The 19,382-nt window shown below is 35.4% G+C and overlaps 1 protein-coding gene across 3 annotated transcripts in view; it reads left to right on the forward strand.

Annotated features, from left to right (window-relative positions):
• Positions 1-19,382, forward strand: part of TOGARAM1 (TOG array regulator of axonemal microtubules 1) — a 67,512-nt gene that overhangs the window by 31,299 nt on the left and 16,831 nt on the right. The window contains exons 8-13 of one of the 3 annotated variants that reach the window (XM_033108822.1): positions 5,435-5,587; positions 9,393-9,479; positions 10,640-10,815; positions 11,603-11,756; positions 11,972-12,106; positions 15,871-16,024. In XM_033108822.1, the coding sequence (XP_032964713.1) occupies positions 5,435-5,587; positions 9,393-9,479; positions 10,640-10,815; positions 11,603-11,756; positions 11,972-12,106; positions 15,871-16,024 (859 nt within the window). The remainder of the gene's footprint in view (positions 1-5,434; positions 5,588-9,392; positions 9,480-10,639; positions 10,816-11,602; positions 11,757-11,971; positions 12,107-15,870; positions 16,025-19,382) is intronic. The other 2 variants (XM_033108823.1, XM_033108824.1) reach the window with 2 other exon arrangements.

Below are 19,382 nucleotides of genomic sequence, written 5' to 3' on the forward strand. Positions count from 1 at the left end.
GAAAACAGCTCAGTTTTGTTCTTTGGGAAGACTTCCCCTATTCATAAACAAAATTGATTATTATTTTGTGATATCATTACATTTTGCACTGACATCTTTATACTGGTATCTCAGTTTTACTGTTTTGGATTCTCAGATTCTTGATACCCAGAGATTATTTACCTCTGATTCCCTACCAAGTTCCTGTCATAATCATGAATGCCAACCTCAGCGATGTGTGCCTGGTGTACTGGCCTCCACAGAGGTAGCATTCAACAAAGAGATGTACTCTACCAGCCACAGAAAGACAGTGTTTAAGTGCTTTGGAGTCTGAAATACCCCAGCTGGAATGCCAACTTGATATTTAATAACCATTGTCATGAGCTGTGCAAGTTACTTAACTGCTTTGAAGCTCAGTTTCCTCTTCTGATAATGTAAATCCTAGGAAGGACAGTGAAGATTTAGGTATAAAACATACATAAAGCAGCCAGTGCTAGTCGGCACTTGGTATCTGTTTCCCTAAAGAGAAAGACACAAAGAAATATATATAAACTTGTTCTTTAATCGTTTTTTAAGGATGATCATCCCAATAAATTTTTTATAACTGTACAAATATTTATATAAGGTTGAAGAGACATGTTATTGCTTGGTTGTATCTAGTTAATAAAAATGGAGCCCTCTTTTTGGAAGAATGTCTTTGGAATTAGAAAAGGACAGACTTGAAAAACCTTGATTTGAATTTCTCTCTGACCTTAGTCGTATGACCTTGTGAGTCACTTAACTTTTGTTAGATTGACGGCTCTTATAACAGTGCATACTACATAACATATGCAATATCCAGGGTTTCCCAAAGTTGTCTAGTATTCAGTGGTTCTCAAACTTGCCTAATCCTAGGAATCACCAGAGTTGCATGTAACATACAGATTCTGCGGACTTACCCTTGTACCTGGTGAATCTTCAGGGTTAGAAATCTATATATATTTGTTTTAATTTTTTTAAAGTTTTTTTATTAGGGAATATTGGGGAACAGTGAGTTTTTCCAGGACCCATCAGATCCATGACAAGTCGTTTTCAATCTAGTTGTGGAGGGCTCAGCTCACTGGCCCATGGGAATCGAACCGGCAACCTTGGTGTTATGAGCACTGTGCTCTAACCACTGAGCCAACCAGCTGCCCTGAAATCTATTTTTTAACAAGTAACTTAGGTATTTCTAGGATCAAGTTTTAGAAGCACTATTAATGAATTCACTGTAAGATATTCTTGGTTAAATGTAATATGCTCTCAAAATGCAAAGTTGCTAATGGTTTCGGATTTTACACACTTGGGTTTATATTTTTGTTTATGTGGGATGGGGTTTGCTCTATTTTCAGTAAGCAAATGACCCCTACAAGTTTATTATTTAATTGGTAAAATGTGAAAATGATAATGCTCAGAATAAAGAATATCTGAAGACCAAAACAAAAATTATTATGTAAAAACTATAAATCTAATCTATCTTTACAATGGCATTTCTAATAAATATTTCCACATATATTCATTACACCACTATCTATCATAGCACATTGTGCTAAATTTCCTGAATGATGTTATAGTGAACTTTTTCCTGTACTATTAGATTAGTATCACCTATTCATTTTTTTTGTTTTTTTAATTGAGATATAATTGATATACGTTATATTAGTTTCAGGTATATAGCATAATGAATGAATATTTATATATTTTGCGAAATGATCACAAGTTTAGTTAACATTCATCATCACACAGTTACAAAATTTTTTTTCTTCTGATAAGAACTTTTAAGATCTACTCTTTTTAGCAACTTTCAACTACGCGGTACCGTATTATTAACTATAGTTGCCATGCTGTACATAACACCTTAATGACTTACTTATTTTATAACTGGAGGTTTGTACCTTTGACTCCCTTCACTCATTTGGCCCACCCCCCACCTCTGGCAACCAACCTTCTGATCTCTGTCGATGAGCTTTTCTTTTTTAGATTCCACATATAAGTGAGATATGGTATTTGTCTTTTTCTGTCTGTCTTACTTCACTTAGCCCTCAAGGTTTATCCAAGATGTTGCAAATGGCAAGATTTTCTTTTTTATGGGTGAATACTATTCTGTTGTGTATCTATATCTCATCTTCTTTATCCATTCATCCACAAATAGACACTTAAGTTGTTTCAATATCTTGGTTTTGTAAATAATGCTTCAATGAATGTGGGGGTGCAGAGATCTTCTCAAATTAGTGTTTTTGTTCTCTTTGGACGTATACCCAGAAGTGGAATTGCTGGGTCATAAGATAGTTCTATTTTTAATTTTTTGAGAAGCCTCCATACTGTTTTCCATAGTGGCTGCACTAATTTACATTCCCACCAACAGTGCACGAGGGTTCCCTTTTCTCCACATCCTCGCCAACACTCATTTCTTATCTTTTGGATAATAGGTGTGAGGTGATAATATCATTGTGATTTGACTTGCACTTCTCCGATGATTAGTGATGTTGAGCATCTTTTCATGTACCTGTTGGCCATCTTTATGTCTTCTTTGGGAAAATTTCTATTCAGATCTTCCCATGGTTTTATTGGATTATTTGTTTTTTTGCTGTTGAGTAATATGAGGTTTTTAAATATACTTTGGATATTAACTCCTGCAACTATTTCTCCCATTCTGTAAGTTGCTTTTTCATTTTGTTGATGGTTTCCTTGGCTGTGCAAAAGCTTTTTGGTTAGATATAATCCCCCTTATTTTTGCTTTTGTTGCCTTTGCTTTTGGTGTCAAATCCAAAAAAAAAAAATCAGTGCCAAGACCGATGTCAAGGAGCTTATCGCCTAATCCACTTGAGTTCATTTTTGTGTATTTTGTAAGGTAATGGCCCAGCTTCATTTTTTTTTCTTTTTTTTTAGATTTTTTTATTGGGGAAGGGGAACAGGACTTTATTGGGGAACAGTGTGTACTTCCAGGACTTTTTTCCAAGTCAAGTTGTTTTCCTTTCAATCTTAGTTGTGGAGGGTGCCATTCAACTTCAAGTTGTTGCCCTTTCAGTCTTAGTTGTGGAGGGCGCAGCTCAGCTCCAGGTCCAGTTGCCATTACTAGTTGCAGGGGGCACAGCCCACCATCCCTTGGCGGGAGTCGAACCGGCAACCTTGTGGTTGAGAGGATGCGCTCCAACCGACTGAGCCATTCAGGAGCTCAGCGGCAGCTCAGCTCAAGGTGCCGTGTTCAATCTTAGTTGCAAGGGGTGCAGCCCACCATCCCTTGCAGGACTCGAGGAATTGAACTGGCAACCTTGTGGTTGAGAGCTGGCGCTCCAACCAACTGAGCCATCCGGGGAGGCAGCTCAGCTCAAGGTGCTGTGTTCAATTTTAGTTGCAGGGGGCGCTGTTCACCATCCCTTGCGGGACTCGAGGAATTGAACTGACAACCTTGTGGTTGAGAGCCCACTGGCCCATGTAGGAATCGAACCAGCAGCCTTTGGAGTTGGGAGCATGGAGCTCTAACTGCCTGAGCCACCAGGCCGGCCCCAGCTTCATTTTTTTGCATGTAGCTGTCCAGTTTTCCCAACACTGTTTATTGCAAAGACTGTCCTTTCTCCACTGTATATTTTTGGCTCTTTTGTTGTAAATGAAATGACCATATATGCATAGGTTTATTTCTGGGGTCTCTGTTCTGTTCCATTGGTTTATGTGTCTGTTTTTATGCCAGTACCATGCTGTTTTGATTATTATTGCCTTGTAATATAGTTTGAAATTGGAGTGTGATGCTAAAAAGTTTGTCAATTTTATTTAACTTTTAAACAACAAGCTCTTAGTTTCAGTGATTAGTCTCACCTATTAATAGAAAGCATTTCCACTCAAAGCCAGTGTCTTTATGAGGCTTACTTTATGAATTATCAAAACTAAGAAGAATTTAGAAAGATATCCATGTTACTCCTGGAAGTTCTCTATCAGTTAATATCAGGTAGTTTTATTTTTCTATTTTTTTATCAAAATTGTTAGGGTGACAGCGGTTAGTAAAGTTACATTGGTTTTAAGTGTGCAATTCTGTAATACATCATCTATATATCACATTGTGTGTTCACCGCCCAGAGTCAGTTCTTCCATCACCACATATTTGACCCCCTTTACCCTCATCTACCACCCCCACCCCCCTTACCCTCTGGTAACCACTATACAATTGTCTGTGTCTATGAGTTTTTGTTTCTTTATGTGTTTGTCTTGTTTCTTTGTTGCTTTCAGTTTATATCCCACATACCAGAGAAGTCATATGGCTCTGGACTTTTTCTGTCTGACTTATTTCACTCAGCGTTACAATCTCAAGATCCATTCATGCTGTTGCAAGTGGCACTTTTCTTATGGCAGAGTGTTCAGATATTTTTAAAATCATTCTCTATGAACTAGCTTAGTGCCCTTTACAGCCCTGTCTAGCCAAGCTTCTACCAGCCACCTCCTTTCCTCATTATCCTGTTTTTATTAAAATGACCACTGTAATATTAAAAACAAATTATATTTCATTATTACTACTTAATGGTTTGCATAGGAGCCATATATATATATATATAAAAACTGGACGGTGAATCAAATATATATTGCCTAGGATTTTCCATTTAGTAGACATTTTGTGGTTTTCACAGCTGCAAAATACTAGTGTAGGGTGGTCAGTTTAAACATTGAAACATATAGATTAATTTTTGGTTTTGTTAAAAGGAGATCTGCATTATGGTTTCGATTTATTTTTAATTAGGAATGTAACATTTGGGTATTTGCAATATGCTAGATATTGTGCTAAGCCCTGTACATGTATTTTCTCCATTTTTACGGCAATTGTGGAAGAGATACTACTGTTATCCCCATTTTACAAATGAGGATAAGTGTCTTCCCAGGTTCTGTCAGTGGTTCAAGTGACAATGCTACGATTTAGAGACAGGAAGCAGTAGTCCAGATTCTGAGCTCTTGTCACTATGTAGTTTACTGTCTCACCAGGCAAACCAGGATAGACCCATTACACGAAAATGGGAGAAAAGAGAGAAATGAAGAATATAGGCATCTCTCAAGACACAGATTAAAAATTCTAGATTAAAACTTTTTTCTTTTTGCTGTAAAGTTTAAAATGTCATTTAAACATTAAATGTTTGTCATATTTTTAAAATATATACATTTGATTATCTTTTTCAAACATTGAGTTTTGTATTTCATTGTAATTTTAAAGCCTGTTTTATAAAATGTTGGTGTATAGCTTATAATGAATATTTTTATCTGCTAGTAAAGTCAAAACTATTACAAAATTTAAAATAAGATAGAACTTTTAAAATTACTATAATGTTATAATTTCTACTATTTTGTTAGACATTTTTAAAAGGCTACAAGGCAAGATAGATTTAGAGGGAGAAATATGTACTTCTCATAAGATTACATAAATCATTCAAATAAATATTTTATGTATTTTATTTCATAGGGATTATAACATCCAATGTAAGCATAATTGGTCAACGTATGAACTATGGGTTTGGATGTGGTGATTTTGAAGACGATAGGTCACATGACATTTCACCTAGTGTTTTAAAAGCACAAAATAAGGAACACTCAAGACATTATAAGCATACAAAAGGTTAGTAAATTTCATGACAAGTTTAATTTTTAAGATTGACTGTCTCTAAATCAGAGTCCTCCCTAGAGTGTGCCAATAAAGAAATATTAATTAAGAAGTCTCAGTTTTGAGATTTTTCTTCTTACCCTTCAGCTGATACGTTGTTGTTTAATTTTGTCACGTGGAACACACAGGTTCATGTATTGTCAAGTGGAACACACAGGCTGATGGGCTTTCCTGAGCAGCCAGTGCATAGAAGTGACAGCCCTGCAGGTTTAAAAGTAGGGAATCCCTCCTGACCTCTTCTCCCAGGATGCATGCATGCACGCATGCACGCATTTTGTTTATAAGACATTTTACCACTCAAATGTGGTGGAGAACTCATGTAAGTAAATAACTCCCAGATGCCTTCTTAGGTTGTAACTAGAGAGTAAACTGAAAACAGGAATATATCTCCCTGTGGTAGAACATGGGAAGGCTTCTTTGTTATCAGTAACCATTGTTAACAGTCTACATTTTTTATTTTTTATTTTTTGTAACTTAGTAGCAAGTAGCACCTCTGTGACTGCTCTGTCCATTTTTTTCAGATTTTCTATTATAGCTGTATTTTAAATTCTACCTTAGGGCAAAGAGGAAGTGATTTTAAAGGATGTAAATATTTATATAGAATTAGAAGTTGGTCAATGTATGAACTATGGGTTACCTGTAGCTAAGCATTGTAATCATCCAGTAAGTGAAAGGAGCTGTCATTTTTGTGTGTGTAGGAACTATGGTTGTAATAAGGTCAAATTTTGTTATTTCTGATCATCTTAAGTCATATGTGAAAGCAATCAGGCATTCTAGGATATGTATATTTTTTGTGGAAATAGATTAAGAGTGAACTTGGTTACAAACCTACCTTGCTTTTGTTTTTGGTGGGTTTTTTTTGTAAATTTCTTAAAATGTAATCCATAATGTAATTCAATATCTAATGAGAGATCAGTTCATTGTTTTTATAAAAGAGAATAACAAGGTATTTTCATATTTACTTACATATTTTATTTCTCATGTAAAAATATACTTTTCTTCCTAAGGGTAATTCATACCCTAACATATAATTTTAAATTTTTCTTTTTTTTAATCATTTTGAAATAATGGCTGAATATGTTCATTCACTGCTAGTGGCATCCTTTTTTGGACAGCAAAATCATAAAAATATTTCTCTCTTTTGACCAGCAGTTAATTCTGCTGCAGAAAATTCCTTCACACCCTCCAACTCTAAACCAAGCAGGTAGTAGAGCTCTCTGGTCAACAAAAATAAACATGTTCAAAACTAAACTTCCTTTCCAGACCTGCTCCTCTTCCTTTGTTATCCATTTTTGTTAGTAGCATCAGCATTTTCCCAGTAATGCAGACTTAAAACTTCAGAGTCATCTTCTTACTCTCCAAGTTCAGTCAGTGACCCATCTCAGTTCTTCTCAGTTTAATTTGGACCTTCATTACCAGTTTTCTGGATAATTACAGAAACCTTCTGATAAGACATCTTGCCTCTTATTTTCATTCCTTTTTAATCCAGGCTACACACTCTTTCAGAATTATCTTTCTTAAGTATAGTCATCTTCTCTTGTATACTCAAGGCCTCGAGTGGTTCCCTGTTTCTCACAGAATAAATTTTCTACCCTGAAGCTTAATTTTTCAGACGTTTAAAAAGATTGCCTTAGCTTAACTTTCTTTTTTTTTTTTAAGATTTTATTTGGGAAAGGGAACAGGACTTTGTTGGGGAACAGTGTGTACTTCCAGGACTTTTTCCAAGTCAAGTTGTTGTCCTTTCAATCGTAGTTGTGGAGGGCGCAGCTCAGCTCCAGGTCCAGTTGCCGTTGTTAGTTGCAGGGGATGATGGTAACCCACCATCCCTTGCGGGAGTTGAGGAGTCGAACCAGCAATCTTGTGATTGAGAGCCCACTGGTCCCTGTGGGAATCGAACCGGCAGCCTTTGGCTTTAGGAGCCCGGAGCTCCAACCGCTTGAGCCACCTGGCCGGCCACAGCTTAACTTTCTTGCATTACCTCTTACCACTTTTCATGCCCAGTGCTCTAGCATTTTGTTTGTTTGTTTTTGTTAAGGAGAGCGCACCTCACAGTGGCCCATGCGGGGATCGTACCGGCAACCTTGGTGTTATTAGCACCACGCTCTAACCAATTGAGCTAACCGACCACCCCACTAGCATTCTTAATACTAGTAGTTTTCTTAGTTGGCATGTGTAGTCTGCCTAGATGCCCTTTCCCAATCTTAATGTGTCCACGTCATGTCTATTTTTTGAATACTGGTTTAAAAGCCATTCCTTTAGAAAGCTTGCCCCATTTTCAGGGTCTGGAGTAGGATAAGATACTTAAAAGTAAACATACTGTTATCTTTATAGCACTTTTATGCTTAGTATACAAAGGTTTTCAGTGCCACATGTTAAAGGAATGAAATGGTGATGAGCCAACCAAATCTAATAGTGTAGTCTTGGCACAATCACTCAAAAATTGCATTCCCAAATAATCAGGTTAAAGTAAATACTGAGTGCAGTGTTGAAGAGAATGAAAAGACTTCCAAAAAAATATTGGCAATGAGTTGTATATGTGAGTGGATTCATTGTGCAAGAAACCTCAGACACTTTTAGGATTAGATCTCAGAACCGCCTCTTCTTGCCATTCCTCTCCTGCTGGTTGTCCCTTTGAACCTGCCTATTTTCTAACATAACAACATATTACTCTCATAACTCATAATACTCTCATAACAACATAATAACATAACTCTCCAATTAATTGAGAGAGTGATTGATCGTGGATGCTTAGAGTAGTAGAAAATTAGATTCCATGAGTGAATTTTAATGAATTTGACGGAAATATCAAAAAGATTACATCAGGATAGTTTATATGTGAAGGATCTTTTAAGTATATTTTTTCTTCATATTTTAGAATTGAGATTTGAGCAACATTTCAGTACAGCTATGTTTGTTTATTTACTGAAACATGCTTCCCTTTGTCACCAACCACCTTTTGGGACTATTTGATGTTTCTGTTAGTCGGCATGTGCACATCAATTTTGATTACTCAAAACTATGCTTAAAGGAAAATATGAAAAGTGATCACCTACATAAGTTTCTTTAATTTCGGCCGTGTTCACACATAGCCAAAAGAAGTCATTAGCTTTAGCAAGTTCGCAAAATAATCTATCAGCTTAATTTAAAAAAAAGAAAAAGTTTTTAAATTAAATTTGACGGTAGTTAATTGATTTTCTTTCATACATTCTAATATTTTGCTTTCCATTTTTTCTGCCATGTAACAGTCATCTAACCGATTTACTGAACACCTACTACAGGACTGAGCACTGTAAAATAATGGTGATCAAAACTAGACATAGGGTCTATCCCCATAGAGCTTACAGTCTAGTAGGAAAGAGAATGAGAAAATAAATAATCACAAATGGAGATAAAGGTTGGCATCGAAAGGTACATATTGCTGTGAGATTGACTTGATCTATTTCCAGGGCTTAGAGGTGACCCTTCTGTTACTTGATTATCATGCTGTGATTATTTTCTTGTATCTCTTTCCCACTCTTAACTCTGGTATATGTAAACTTCTTAGGGGAAAGAAGGTTTCATGTATCTCTAGTGCCTAGTCTATACTAGGTATTCTAACTATAAACATTTACTGAATCAAATGAATGCGTGCAAATAAATAAATTGTTAATTCTTTGTATGAAGTAAATTTTCAGTTTTAAAAGGCCATATTATGATATCATAAAATACTATATAATAAATATTTTTAAATATGTATTTTTTTGTCCTTTGGGATTTACAGGGTCATCAAATTTACAACAAATTTCCAGTTTTGACTTCACATCCACAAATACCTTATCAGAAGACTCAGTAGTAGTTGTTGGAAAAGGTATTTCAAAGTTATTTAGCTTTTTAATTATATGTGCTCTTCACACATAAGCAAAGCATATAAGTAGAGATGACAGAAGAGTGTGATTCGGGTGTTGAGTAAAACTTGCTTTTTAAACAGTTATTAAATTGAAAGAATTAATAGTGAATACTTCACATGTCTGTCCCCTAAGGAAACTCCTGTGAATGCATGCCAGTAATTTTCAGAGATATATACGTTGTGTACATGACAGCTGCAGTTTGAATACTTCTAAGACACTTTTAGAATGACTAAGACAGTTTTACCACAGTTTAAATTCAAATGGTAGCCCTTATTTATCAGTTTAGTAATCAGTATAAAATTAATTTTATACTAATTATATTAGGGGGAACTTTGAACAATATATTTGCAAATATCTTTTAAAACTTGGTGGGTTTTTGGGTTTTTTTAAATTTATTGATGTAATTGACAAATAAAATTGTAAGACATTTGAAGTGTAAAACATGATGATTTGATACCCATGTACACTGAAAGGATTCCCCTATCAGGTTAATTATCACATCCTAAATAGTCTCTTTTTTAATAGAAAAATTCCAACATGCTGATAGGCATTGAGGGTATACATCTTATTTTTGGTAAATAGATTGAAATGCTTGGAAAGCTTTCCTAACTTTTTTGCTTGATAGAGTCTCATTAAGTTAATTTAAGGCCCTCTTCAGACTGGCTCCAACCTACTCCGGCAAACTTATTTTCTGTTATCCCTCTATGTGCCTTGTGCCAAACCAAACTAATTTATTCACTCCACATGCATGCTTTATACTTGTTCAGCTCTACTTTTAAGCATCCCCTTCTCACAGGATGTCCTCCACTCCTTTCTCACTTGTCTCCAAATTCATTGTCTTCCAATCCTAGCTCAAATCCTTGCTCCTTGAAACCATCTTAAACACTCAGCTCACACCAAACTTTCCTTCCTGTGAACTCAGTACTTACTTTATACAGTTCTCATTTGATGTTATTGTCCTCTTAGGGTAGTTGCTTTTATATTTTATGATGATTTAGCACATTTTTATTATTAACTATATTGTTTATTTCTTGAAGGCATGAGCTTTGTCTTAAACTTTGTTGTCCAGAGTGACATCACATAAATATTTAATGACAACTTGATTGTTGGTTGATTTCAGGTGTATTTGGAAGTCCAAATTCAGCACCAGCAACCTGCAGCCAATCAGTGATACCTTCTGTGGAAAATGGGGATAAATTTTCAGTCAAACAAAGCATTGAACCACCGTCAGGGATCTACGGAAGAGCAGTCCAGCAAAGTATTCCATCATATCTTGATGTTGAGAATGAAAAAGATGTAAGGTTATTTGCTAATTATTAGGGTACATTTAAGCCTATAATATGTCACTGTTTTGTGTTTATCAGATTTAGCATGGTAAAGTACCTTAATTAAAATTTAAAAAATTGCAAAGTAATTTTAAAAATTGATGCTTAATCATTTAAATAATAGGTGATTCTTCTTACCAAATATGTTCATATTCTGGTATAATACATCTAGTATATTTTATACTTTGCATGTACTCTATATACATATATGCATATGTGTGTGTGTGTATGTACATACATACATACATACATACATACATACATACATATCTTTATCTATATATCTATATACCGTGTGTCCCCGAAAATAAGACCTAGCCGGACAATCAGCTCTAATGCATCTTTTGGAGCAAAAATTAATATAAGATCCGATCTAATATAATGTAAATAATATAAAACCCGGTCTTATATAATATATAAAACCAGGTCTTATATTAATTTTTGCTTCAAAAGACGCATTAGAGCTGATTGTCCGGCTAGGTCTCAATTTCAGGGAAACATGGTATATCTATATATAATAATTTTCTAGGATAGACTCAAGGAGTAACAGACTAATATCCTCAGGCACAGATTTTCTTGGCTGTTTGCACCATATAATTCTATTCTATTTTAGAATCCCTGAAATAAAAACTAAGAAATGTATAGTTTATTTTGTATATAGACATTTAATGGCTATATACAGTTGTCTGAGATGAAGATAGTTATTTTAAATGTCAGGCTCCCTGAATACTTTCAGATTTTTCAACTTTTTCTTGCAGGTCAAAGTTTCTATTTCAAAATCTACTTTTGACAAGATGAGACAAAAGAGAAAAGAGGAAAAAGAACTTTTTGACATTAAAGACTGTGAAAAGAAGGACCAGAATCCTTGGGAACGAATAAAACATACAGGAACTGAGAAAATGGCATCTGAAAGTAAGTGAAATTTAGCTTTTGGTGTGTTTTTTTAACTAGTAATATTCTAAAGCTAGTGTACTGTGGTTTAACTGAGGGTGATGAGGTATGGCTAATAGTGGAATATGTTAAACTATAATGCTGAAATTTGCAAGACCCAATAGCTTCTAACTATTATAATAAATAATTATTTCTCATAAAAAAAGAAATTGATTGATTGTTTTTCTCCCTTCTAGACTTAAATAACTTTGGAGACAAGGCGGGAGTAACAAAAAATGAGAGTTCCTCTTTAGAAAACATTGCCTTCAATCCTCCATTGAAAGGAGGGGCTAGTTTAAAAAGGTCATCATCTTTAGTGTTTTCGGATTCAGGTAAGTCACTTTTTAAATGTAAAGAAGAATAAAGTTACAAATGCTTGTTAAGCTGAAGAGACCACATCTGGTTCAGTCCATTTGTGATGGAAAAAGCACTGAACCTAGTAGGAGTCATTAGACAGACCTGGCTTTTACATTTTTATTGGGGAACACTGGTAGTGTCCCCCTTCTTGTCAGTGGAGCTGCTCAGAGTGTCTTCAGCTACTCCAAGCTTGGGCTTTGGGGGTCCTGAGGGTGGCTGGGTGTGTCAGGCATGTTCGCATCCTTTCAGACCGGCATTGGGTAGTTGTAGTGTGTGACCTGTTTGATCATGGTGGTGTACTTGGTGTAGGGGAGGCAGAATTACAGTCCCAGCAATCTTGGATTCCACCTAGACCTGGCTTTTTAAGTATCAGTTCTACCGTTTAATTAGCTTTGTGACTTGGAAACAGGCCTCATTTTCTGCCCTCATAAATCTCTAAATTATCTCAAGGGTCGAGATTATCTCAAAGATCTCTTCCATGCTCCCTGCAAATATTCCTGTTTTGCTGAGGAATGCTATACCATTTTATAACTAAGGTAACTGAAATTGTGAAGCTGATTTATATTAGATCATGATTTTAAAAATTGCATTTATCATTTATTCAGCCTCTCATTGATTACTTGACAAGATTCTGTACCAGGCCAAAAGTACGTTCCATGTTTTCTGTGCTGTTTTTAAAAATACTGAATAGGTCTTAAGTATAGTAGCAAATAGGTAAAATCAGAGGTTGAAATGAAATATTATGTGAACTATAGTAAACATTAAGGATTATTGCTTATTATTTTTGTTTATTATTATTGTTTCTGAGGAATAAGCTGTGTGAACTGTAATAAACATTCTTAAGTTTAATTGGGTCTGAAGTCTAGGTATCCACTAAAAACCTAAGAAATATGGAAAAAAATAAATCTATAAATCTGATCTTGGACAACATACTTTGACCTCTCTCAAAGATAAATATAAAAGAGATTTAAACCACATGAATGACTGAGGTTCTTCCTAGCTTGTATTTCTTTTATAATGCAAGAAATGTAGAAAAGTTTTAAAAACACTGCATCCTCAAGAACAGATTGATGGTTACTAGAGGTGGCGGGATGGAGGGTGGTTTGAAATGGGTGGAGTCAAAAGGTACAAACTTTTTATATCCAGTTATAAATAAGTCATGGGGATGTAATGCACAGCATGGAGACTATAGTTAATAATACCGTAATGCAGATTTGAAAATTTCTAAGAGTAAGTCTTAAAAGTTATCATTACAAGAAAAAAATTTTTTTAACTATGTATGGTGACAATGGTAGCTAGATTTACTGTGGTGATCATTTTGCAGTATCTACAAATATCGAATCATTGTGTTGTACACCTGAAACTAATATAATGTTATATATCAATTATACCTCAATTTAAAAAGTAACATAAAATTTGTTTAAAAACGAGAAAAAAATATGTATCCTTAAAACTAATAATTGTTGAGAGTGTGCCTGATGAGACATGTTGGCCTGTAAAATTACTGGATAAACATGGCCCTAAGAACTGGTTGAATATAGGCCTTCATGAATTTTAAGCTTGTTTAGTAGCATTGTCAAATAATTTCATTATTTATTCATGTCATAAAATCTACAGGGAGAAAAATCCACAAAACTGCTTACCTGTACCAGTAGTTAACAGTAGCAATAGAAGTACAAATAGTAGCAAATAGTATAAACAGTAACAAATCATATATTTTAAGTATTCATTCTTGCCAGAGACATCAGCCAATTTTGTGATTTTCACCTATAGCGGAGGCTTCTCAGATTTTGTTTCTAGGAAGTATAAGGAGAGTGCTTCCTTAAAATTGCCATTGTATTATTTGAACAGAAGAATATGCTTATGAGATAAATACAAGCAGTGAGAGTAAACTTTTAGAAACTATTTTAACAGTTTGACCTTGCCATGACACTTTTATTGTAGTTTATAAAAGTATCAGTCTATAACAGAGTGGAAACTAAAAAAAAAAAAAAAAACTTAGTTTGATCATTGTTGGTTTAAATTGATACTCCGTATGCCTCCTTTTCCAGAGTAATGTTTTGTTTTGTTTCATTTTTTTTCAGATGAAAACAGTAAAGATACTGTTATAACCCTAAGGTTGAAATTTTGGTGTTTATCTGCATCTCTTTCATAATGAGTTGATATAGAGAAGAGGTCCTTAAAACTTTAGCATCAGTGTCTTCATCTGTAATGTAGGAGTAATAACTATCACATAGGGATGTTGACTGAATCAAATGAGATCATGTAAATGAAGCACTTAGCACAATGTTAGGCAAGAACTTAAGTCAGTGATAGCTAGTAATCCTGTTTTGTGTTTGCTATTCTTTCTGGGTTGTGAAATTCCAAAGTTGGAGGATTTTATTTATACATATCAGGCCTATATATGAAACTTACTGAGGATACATCTGAATCATCAAAAAAATAAAATTAGGTCTATTTATTATATTTTTTAATTGTCACATCATCTTCCTCATGTGTGATATACTCTAGCAAAAACTGGTACTAATTTATCAGTAATCTAGAATACCATATTTATCCATTTGAGTACCTCTTCATGTTAGGAATGTAATAAATTTCTGGAAAGCAGGAATTTTGTTAGGCGTCTTTATATGAAATCACAGGTGACTGGACCTAGATCTGAGTCCTTCCTTTGCTACTCATTAACAGTAAGACCTTGAATAAATTCTTTAGCCTCTAAACTCGATTATTTTCTCAGCTGCAAAATAGTGAGAATGAGAGAATCTACCTCAACTTTATTGAGAGAATATAGTAAAGTTTGTAAAGCAGTTATCGGGAGATCTGGCATAAAATATTTAATGTTAACAAATATCATTAATACCTTGTTGCCTTTGGATTTTAAATGCATTTGAATACATAATTAGCATACAGCATCAAGTGAAATTCCTTATATTTGTGTATCTCATGTGTTTCATATTACATTTTCTTACAAATAGCATGGTTGATAAATACTTTTATGATGATCATTTTCTAGTGCCTGTTACTTTTTAAAAATATCTCTTAACATGAAAAAATGGCTAATAAATCTTTACTTATTTACAAAAGCCATTATGCATTCTCTTTGATCTTTTTGATCTTTTTCTTTCTCATACCTTGATTGCCAGCTGCTTACACTGCAGCCCCCTCAGGGCAGAACCCTGAGCGCTCAGGGATGATGGTTTGTTTGTTTCCGCAACATCTGGGGCAATGCCTTACATCTGGACAGCAGTTAGTAAATGTTTGATTATGGAAGAAACGTTTTTATTACTACACATAGCCTTAGGGTTTGTAATGTATTATTAATTCTATACCAATAGCAAAAATTGCTATTTTTAGAATTCAACTAGAATTTATAGAGAGATGCCGTGAAGCTTCATTTTTAGTTATTGGTTGTATAGTAAAACAGTATATATCCTCATGTTTCTACAAAATGGGATCATATGCTTCTTATGACTTTTAGTTCTTAAAGCTAGACTTTGTTATACGACTCATGACTGAAAACCCACTTATATATTTATATTAAGCGTATTTAATAATTTTATATATAAAAAGTAAAGTTTTAAAAGCTTTGGTATCTGGGTATTATAATTTTGTTGGAGACTAAACTAATAATACTAGTTTCTATAAGAAATATTCATAGAATCTAATCAGAATGCCATTTGTATCCCTTTGTATCAATATTCCCTGATGCTTTATTTAATAGTGTTTTTTTTTGTTTTAGGTGAAGCATCTCCTGGAGCTATTCCACAGTATAAAGAAAGGATGCCTTCTGTCACTCATAGTCCAGAAATAATGGAGTCATCAGAACTACGGCCATTTTCTAAACCAGACATAGCACTGACAGAAGCCCTGAAGCTCTTAGCTGATGAGGATTGGTAAGTTCACCATTGTTAAAACTGAGCTGAGTTCTAAACATTTTCTGTAAATTTTTAATTAAAAACCTTAAAACATTTCCTATTAAAATAGTCTTAGCAATGATTATTTTTGTTCTTAGGTAGTCAGTTTTTTTCAGATTATCAACGTAGTTGAACTCTGGTTCTAATCATACTTTATTACTATTTACGTTATAAATTATATACCATAAGGACATAGTTTAGCTTTATTGCGGATTACACAAACATTTTGATGTTGGAATATAAATAGCACCATTTCTCCAAATGTTTCTCTGTGACGTATATCCTACAGCAATCCTGGAAATACTTACGTGTTCCGACCACAGCTGCAGCAGCCCCCCGGCCAGCCCAGCTAATACCTGAAGGGAAACAGACAGTGGCATCCCATTTGCTTCAACTTGAGCCTCCCCTGGCTGCCCTCATCCCATTCCTTCCCCTGTTCCTTCAGCATCTCTCTCCATCCCCATCCTACACCTTATCATCAGTTTTGCCTCTTTGCTAGATCATATTTATCAACATAGAAGGTCCTATGATATCTTTTATTTTTAAGAAAACTGCCAAAATCGCACATCTTCACATTTGCTTCCTCCCTTTTCTAAAGAAAAAGTTCTTAAAATAACTAACTCATTGTCTCTACCTTTTCACCTCATGTTCTCTTCTCAGCTTCTTTCATTGGCTTTCAACCCTCCCCATCATGACTACCACTTCACTAAAACTGCAAAAGTGACCACTTTGCTAAATCTACACTGGTCATTTATTAGTCTTTATCTTATTTAGCCTTTTAGCAACATTTGATATAGTTGACACTCCCTTCTTGATAACACTTTTTTCATTTCACCTTGGAAAATTCAGTCTCTTGATTCTTATTCTGCTTCAGTATTTCCTTTCTTCCTTCCTTCCTTCCTTTCTTTTCTTTCTTTCTTTCTTTTTCTTTGGACTAATCTGCCATCTTGTTCCTTCCTCAACAGTGATCTCTGCTTCATTAATTTCTGATTCCTTCTCCTCTGTTGTACCTCAAAATTGGGGAGTATTCCAGAATTCAGTCCACTGGTATTCTCCATCCATTCCATAGATCCAAGCTGGTAATTTTTTTCTGTATGAGCCAGACAGGAAATATTTTAAACTTTTCAGTCCAGATGTTTCTGTTGCTACACCTCAACTTTGCTGTTGTAGAACAAAAGCAGCCTTAGACAATATGAAAACAAATGTGTATGGCTTTGTTCCACCAAACTTTACTTATAAAAAACTTCACTTGTTAAAAAAAAAATCTGATGGGGCCAGATTTGGTCTGTGAACCATAGTTTGCTAACTCCTTTCTTAAATGATTTCATTCAGTTCCATAGCTTTAAATTTCATCCACACTCTGATTTCTCATAAATGTATATCTGAGTTCCTGGTATCTTCTTGAGCTCTAGTCTTGTACTCCAACTGCCTCCTGACAGTTCCACTTGGATGTGGAAATTTAACATGTCCAACACAGAACTCTGGAACTTCCACATCCTGCCATTTAACAGGCATTAGATTTAACTTCACATTTGCAAGAACTAAAGAAACCAAACAAAATACATGAAACAGTGATTTTCAAAATATTGTTCATCAGGCAATGAGATATAATGATCCCTGAGAAACAGGAAATAAGCAAGGTGAGCCCTACAGTTGCCCTGGCTTCCTTTCTGGAGAGAGTTTTAAGGTCACAGCTCATGGAAGGGAAAACCATCTAGATATCAGCAGAGATTGGAGCTGGAGCTGGGAGTTTGGGGAAGCCATGGTAGCTAGAGTTCTCAGGGCAGAATGCCAGAGAGGGTAGAACTCCACGAAGAACTCCAGAGGCCTTCAGAGGATTCTTCTGAAATGTTTAGCTTAAGTACTGGTCAGGGCATGCATGTGAGTTAATTACCTGAAACCAGGACAAGGGCCCCCCTAAGAAGTTATAGGGAACAATCCCTAGAGCATATACGAGACCAAAAATACTTCCTCTTCCCACTGGCAGAGTGGAAAACTTCCTAATTCACGGGGCTTAGGGTAGAATACTCAGCAGAGTTTTGCTTCATCTATGGAATGAATAAACCCTAAGCTAAAGACTGGATTGGTCCCATCTAACAAAGCATAAATGCAAGACCTAAGAGGGTCAAACTTTTCAAATAACTACGTCCTGGAAGAAAGTTAAAAAATATATTCATAGGAATACAAAAATATCTAAGGTAAAATGTGTAGCATCAAATAAAAAATTGCCAGGCATTTAAAGTGCAGGAAAATACAACCCATAATGAGAAGAAAAACAAATTAAACAATTGAAACTAATGAAAAAATGATACAGATGAGACAATTAGTAGACAAGGACATTATAACTATAGTTATAATTCTAATCTATGTGCTAAAGAAGCTAGAAGAAAGATGTGAACAGAGAATCAGTGAGCTGTAGGACAGCTTGCAAAATTCCTTTTGCCGTATAATTTAATATGATTGAGGGAAGAGATATCCCATCATATGCACCCTCAAGGCAAGGGTATTGTACAGGCATGTACACCAGGGGGGCAGGATTTGTGAGTCCCATTTTAAAAATCACATGCCATCAGGAATAAAGAGGGTCATTTTATAATAAAAGGTAATTAATCAAAAGGACATAGCAATCCTGAACATTTATTTACCATATAACAGAGCTTCAGAATACATTAAGCAAAAACTGGTAGGTCTGGAAGGAGAAATAAACAAATCCACTATTATAGTTGGAACTTCAACAACCATCTTCTCATTAGTTGCTAGAACTAGTAGAAAGAAAATCAGTAAGGATACAGAAGACTTGAACGCTATTGAGCAACTTCACGTAATTGACATTTATAGAATACTCCACCTAAAACAATAGAATTTGCATTGTTTTCAAGTCCACAAGGAACATTTATCAAGAAAGACCATATTCTAGTGCCGGCCAGATGGCTCAGGCGGTTGGAGCTCCGTGCTCCTAACGCCGAAGGCTGCCAGTTCGATTCCCACATGGGCCAGTGGGCTCTCAACCACAAGGTTGCTGGTTCATTTCCTTGAGTCCCTCAAGGGATGGTGGGCTCTGCCCCTGCAACTGAGATTGAACACGGCACCTTGAGCTGAGCTGCCTCCCCGATGGCTCAGTTGGTTGGAGAGTAGGCTGTCAACCACAGGGTTGCCAGTTCGATTCCTTGACTCCCGCAAGGGATGGTGGGCTGCGCCCCCTGCAACTAGCAGTGGCAACTGAACCTGGAGCTGAGCTGCGCCCTCCACAACTAAGACTGAAAGGACAACAACTTGACTTGGAAAAAAGTTCTGGAAGTACACACTGTTCCCCAATGGAGTCCTGTTCCCCTTCCCC

Source organism: Rhinolophus ferrumequinum, chromosome 6 (assembly GCF_004115265.2).
Source record: "Rhinolophus ferrumequinum isolate MPI-CBG mRhiFer1 chromosome 6, mRhiFer1_v1.p, whole genome shotgun sequence".
Classification (NCBI taxonomy): domain Eukaryota; kingdom Metazoa; phylum Chordata; class Mammalia; order Chiroptera; family Rhinolophidae; genus Rhinolophus; species Rhinolophus ferrumequinum.